Source organism: Petaurus breviceps, unplaced genomic scaffold (genome assembly GCF_028583685.1).
Source record: "Petaurus breviceps papuanus isolate PSGF00001 unplaced genomic scaffold, PetGlider_PUasm1.0 90825, whole genome shotgun sequence".
Lineage (NCBI taxonomy): Eukaryota > Metazoa > Chordata > Mammalia > Diprotodontia > Petauridae > Petaurus > Petaurus breviceps.
Window position 1 is genome coordinate 31,654 of NW_027187353.1, and position 5,695 is coordinate 37,348.

Consider the following 5,695-nt stretch of genomic DNA (forward strand, 5'->3'; position numbering starts at 1 on the left):
CAACCAGCTGGATACCTGCTATGACACATGTGGCGCCAACAAATACCGCTGCGACGCCAAGTTCCGCTGGTGCCTGCACTCCATCTGCTCAGACCTCAAGCGTAGCCTGGGCTTTGTCTCCAAGGTGGCAGGTAATACACAGCCTCAGTTCTGTGCAGGCAGGTGGCTCCTGCCTTCCCTTGGCCTAGTGCAATGGGGAGAGATATGCAGAACGTGTGGAATATTGCGACTGCTTCAGGAAAGGAGGGACGGGACTCTAGATACTATCCCAGGGAAGTCCTTGTGTCCAGGAGCTTCTGGTATTAATAATGTTAGCCAGGATTTTTTAAGGTTTGCAAAACATTTTACATAGGTTATCTCATTTAATCCTCATAACAATCCTGTGAGGTAGGTGCTATTATAATCCCTATATTACAGATGTGGGAATTGAGACTGAGAGATGGTAAATGACTTGCCCAGGGTCACACAGCTAGTACATTTCTGAGGTGGGATTTGAACTCAGGTATTCCAAACTCCAAGGCCAACACTCAAGCATCTAATGGGAGGAAATCCCATTTAACTCATTGTAGAGAAATTAAATTATCTCCTCTTTTAAAAAAAAATCTCAAAAGCTGAATTAAATTCTACAACCAACCTTGGTCATCAGAGTTCTAACTAGGATTATTTTCACCTGGGGCAAAAAAAAAGTTGGGAAAAAAACTGTTAGGTTGTGATGGGGAGGCTTAGCATGAACTTTGGTCTTTGGCTGTAGCTTATCTAGAAGGGAGAGGCTGACCTTGGCCTCTTAGGGCTGGGAGAAAGGAAATCCCCAAGACAAACACTGGTTGTGTCCCATAACACAGGTGCAGAGAGGACTTTGAGGGTAGGGTCAGGGATGGTGGTTGCTAAAAGGAAGACCCTTTCCTCTACTCACATGTTAACCGTTTGGAACAAAGCCTGAGTTAATAGTTTGTTGATTATGAATTCTGTTATCCTAATATATATCAGAAATTCTTAGAGGTAATTATTCCCTCTTCTATTTTTACTGGAGATTGAGAGAGCTGGTCATGGTTTTCTGTATAAGGACCTTTCATATTCATACTTGGTGAAAAGTCTTTAGGTGGGGGAAGTCCACCAGTTGGAGGAATGGCTGTACAAATTATAATATATGAATGTGATGGACTACCATAGTACTCTAAGAAATGATGAAGGGGATGGCTTCAGAGAAACCTGGGAAGACTTTTATGAACTGATATAGAATGAACTGAGCAGAACCAGGAGACCAATTTATATAGTTACAGCAAATTGTAAAGATAATTCACTTTGAAAGATTTAGGAACTCTGATCAACATAATAACCAACCCTAATTCCAAATGACTCATGAGAAACATACTGCCAATCTCCTGACAGAGAAGTGATGGACTCAGAGTGCAGATTAAAGTGTATTTTCTTCTCTTTCTTCCTCATTTAAATTTTTTTTAAACAATGATTACTGTAGAAATTAGTTTTGCATGTTTTTTTATTATACATGTTTTAACATTTTAGTTTATTTTTTATTATTAAACATATTTTTAATAGGTCTTGTTTTTCTTGTATCCTCAATGGATGGGGAAAAAGGAGAAGGGAAGGAGAGAATTTAGAACTGAAAATAAAATAAAATTGATTTTTTAAAAAAAATCCTCAGTTAAAGACTGGCATGAGTGGATGCAAAGTGAAATTTACTGTGTACAAAGTAACAGCAATATTGTAAGATGATCAGCTGTGAATGACTCAGCTATTGGTAATACAAGCATCCAAGACAACTTTGAAGGACTTAGGATGAAAAATGCTATCCATCCCTAGAGAAAAAACTCATGGTGTCTGAAAACAGATTGAAGCATATTTTTTAACTTTCTTTATTTTTCTTGAGGGTTATTTTTTTGTTTTGTCTGTGTTTTCTTTCACAACATGACTATTATGGATATGTTTTGCATGACTACACATGTATAACCCATATAAAACAGCTTGCTTTCTCAGTGTGGGATGGGGTGGGGAGGGAGAAAAGGAGAGAATTTGGAATTCAAAGTTTTAAAAATGAATGTTAAAAATTGTTTTTATATTTAATTGGGAAAAACTTTTTAAAATAAATATTTTTAAAATGCCTAAAAGAAAAAAAAAAGTCTCCAGTTGCTGTTCCCTTTCTGGGGAAATTTTTTCTAGTGCCTCTTGGGGGGTTTTTGTCTTTATCCTTATGGCTTCTGAAGCCAAAGATGTACTGCAAGCTGTTAACACCATATATTTTAAAAGGGTAACATTACAGCCTTAGACAGGTCAAGCAATTGGCCTCAGTTCTCAGGGAAAGGGAACATCAGAGAGTGGCTTGGGACTTGTTCATAGGTCTATGTTTAGAGTATAATCAACCCTCAAAATAAATGTGTAATAGTCTAAAGGCATGAACCGTTAATCTGGAGAAAAAAATGGGCCCCAGGAGAAAGAGTATCTATCTGTTTATCTATAGCTAGTCTAATAGTTTCAACAGTGGATGAGAAAGTACCAGCTGCTAACTCCAGGTCAAGACATTTTCCACCCAAATAATTGGCTTGTCTGCCTTTCATCCACAACTCAAAGAGGGAAAACTCAAATAAACAGGACAGCTTTTGACCTGCTCTCTCCCCTGTGTCTCTCCACTGGGAAGTATGGACTAGACTAGTGAATGAACTCTAAGTTACCGAGATCTTCACAGAGAGGTACTTTGGAAGGGAATTGTTTATTGTAGGTGAAATGACTGCCCAAGGGACTATTGTGATGGGGAAGGTTGGGAGAGGTGAAGGCAAGGGCTAAAACATTTATTTATTCATTCATTCATTCACCTACTATCTGTGAGGCACAGTGCTAAGCACTTCTATTAATGTGACCTCACTTGACAGGACTAGATATCAGTTCACCTGAAAGATTTGGGGGCATTGGTGGACTGCAAATTTAATATGAATTAATAGGGCAACATAAGAACTAAAATCGCATTTAAGAGAGGCATAGTGTCTGGGGATTGAAGCACCAGCCTGACAGGGTGGCTAGGGCACTGGACTTGGAGTCAGGACCTGGGTTTGTTATATTTCTTACATTTATAAGAGCTGTATGACCCTCATCTATAAAGTGAGAAGGTTGGATCTGATGGTCACCAGGGTCCTGGTTAGCTCATAATCTATGATACTATAAATAGGAAGGTGGTGGTCCTGCCATCCCTTACACTGGTCAGAACATACCCAATGTAATTTAAGGGATGACATGATGCCCATGGGGATTTTGGTCCAATGCCAACCCAAATGGTGAAGAACTCAGTTGCCCAGCATTTATTAAGCACCCACTATATGCCAGGCACTGTGCTAGGAACAACAGTAATAACAGCAAAAGGATAAAGATTCCCCTGCCTTCGAGGAGCTCACAATATAATGGGGGGTTGGAGGGAGAAACAATGTGCCAACAGCCATATACAATGAGAGCGCTGTGTTCAGGAGTGGACATCCTACATGAGTAAAAATAAGACAGATTTAAGAGCATCTAAAGAATGTAGGACACTGATGGACATTAAGGTCGTGTCTTCCAAGGCTCTGTCAGTTGAAGGAAGTAAGTGGCTTAGCTTGGAAGAGAGAATGCTTACTGGGAACCTGACAGCTACCTTCGAGTATCTGATGGCACCATCCAGTAGAAGAAAGATTAGATTTGTTCTATGTGGAAGGGACAGAAAGGTAGATTTTGGCTCCAAATAAGGGGAGATCTTTCCAATAATTAGCTCTGTCTCAAAGCAGGGAGGCAGGCTGTGAGTGGTGGGCTTGAGTCAGGGGTGTGCTAGAACCAGCTTGAATCAGCTCTCAAGGGTAGTTGTTAAATTTCTAGTACAAGCATTTAAACCTCAGAAAGGGTAAATGCTACAAGTAAGAGGTTATTGATTGTCTAGGCTTAAAATGAGAGAGAAAAATCTTAATGTTGTAGATTAAATTTAAAGGTGCCCTGTGTATATTCCCACCACCCACCACTCACTCCTAGCCTGAGACTCTTTTTCAGGTAAAATATGCTGGGTAGTCTGGCTCAGGTATGGGTCAGACTAAAATGGCCCCTGAGATTCCTTCTACCTCAGACATTCAGTGATTCTGAGCTCTGGAGGATATGTAGTGACTGTGTTCTTGGGGTAGTAGATTGACTCTAGTTTCTTTGCAAAATTCAGCTAAAGGATCCCAAATCTAAATGAATGCTCTTGTTTTCTCCCATTGCCTACAAGCCTCTCCCTCCTTGGCCCTACCTCCTGGCTTCTCTGGCTTCCTTCAGTCTCAGATAAGTCCCACCTTGTACAAGAAACCTTTCCCCACTCCCCTTAATTCTAGTGCCTTCTCATTGCTGATTATCTCCCATTTTTCTTGCCTATACTTGTTTGCACGTAATTGTTGGCATGTTATTCTGCCATTAGACTATGACCTCCTTGAGGGCAGGGGACTCTTTTTATCTTTTTTTTTTGGGTTGTTGTTGCAAGTTTTGTTGTTTGTGTTGCAAGTGCATGGCATATAGTGAGTGCTTGTACTGTTGTTCAAATTTCATCGTTGAAGAGAACCAATGACATTAGGAGGGTGGTATCTGGACTTGAATGCTTAATAAATGCGGGGTGACTGACTTTTTCCCCATTTGGGTTGACATGGGACCTAAATTCTGGTGGGCATCATGCTATCCCTTAAGTTCCATTGTCTAGCTTTGGGTTGAGCCTGGACTCCATCTCATCCCATCTTTTCTCCATTTGTTTTGTGTAGCTTGTGACTCACTGGCCGACACGATATTCAATACTGTATGGACCTTGGGCTGCCGACCATTCATGAACAGTCAGAGGGCAGCCTGCCTCTGTGCCGAAGAAGAGAAGGAAGAATTATGATGAAGAGTGGGCTCCCCCCTGCCCTTCAGTGAGACCACGCTTGCCTGCATCCCTCCCTCAGAAGGGACAGTGAAACCAGGAGATACTCCATCAGCTATGGTCCATCCTTCCTTGTAACAGCCTAGCTACCACAGAGTGAGAGAGGGGAAGCAATACATTACAGCTTGGAAAGTGAGGCCTGACTTTTGGGGAGACCTGCCTAAGAGTGAGCAGGAGGGGGATTGGAAGCACCAATATCCCACTGCAAGTCCTGGGAATTCCTCTGCCTTGGGAAAACTGTTCACACAGAGAAAACACAACACAGACTCTGAGAGTTCTGGAGTTGAAGCTTGCATTCACATATGAACTTTGGGCGAATCTTGACTCTGGTGAGGAGGGTGATGGCTTTCCATCAGTCCATTCTTTGGTTATCCCTTGCTAGACACAATAAAGTAAAACTTTTTAAAAACTTTGAAAAGAACTGCTTTGAGTAATCCCCATTTAACTGATTCTAGTATCTTAGAAAGGCCATGAAATCTCCTTGGTAAGTTTGACTGGCATTTACTATCATCCACATAGCTGCTAAAAAAAAAAAAAGAATGTGGCTAAGTCTGGATGTATCTCCCCCTGTTTATAGTCAAACACATCAGGTGGAGTAATTTCCCTGAAGTAGTAGAAAGACTTGGATTTGGAATCCTAGCCAGGACCACTCTACATGTTAGATTTTGGGCAAGTCTAGATGGCACAGTGGATAGAGTGCCAGGCATGGAGTCAGGAAGACTCATCTTTCTGAGTTTAAATCTGGCCTCAGATACTTACTAGCCGTGTGACCTTGGGTGAGTC

General features: G+C 41.3%; 1 protein-coding gene across 2 annotated transcripts in view; it reads left to right on the forward strand.

Moving 5' to 3' along the window:
- The window catches only part of PLA2G12B (phospholipase A2 group XIIB), a 31,689-nt gene extending 26,390 nt beyond the window's left edge, over nucleotides 1–5,299 (forward strand). For both annotated transcript variants that reach the window (XM_069071507.1, XM_069071508.1), the window contains exons 3-4: nucleotides 1–131; nucleotides 4,755–5,299. The exon at nucleotides 1–131 is cut by the window's left edge and continues 35 nt beyond it. In XM_069071507.1, coding sequence (XP_068927608.1) covers nucleotides 1–131; nucleotides 4,755–4,873 — 250 coding nt within the window. In that variant the 3' untranslated portion in view covers nucleotides 4,874–5,299. The remainder of the gene's footprint in view (nucleotides 132–4,754) is intronic.
- Nucleotides 5,300–5,695: the final 396 nt, after the last annotated feature.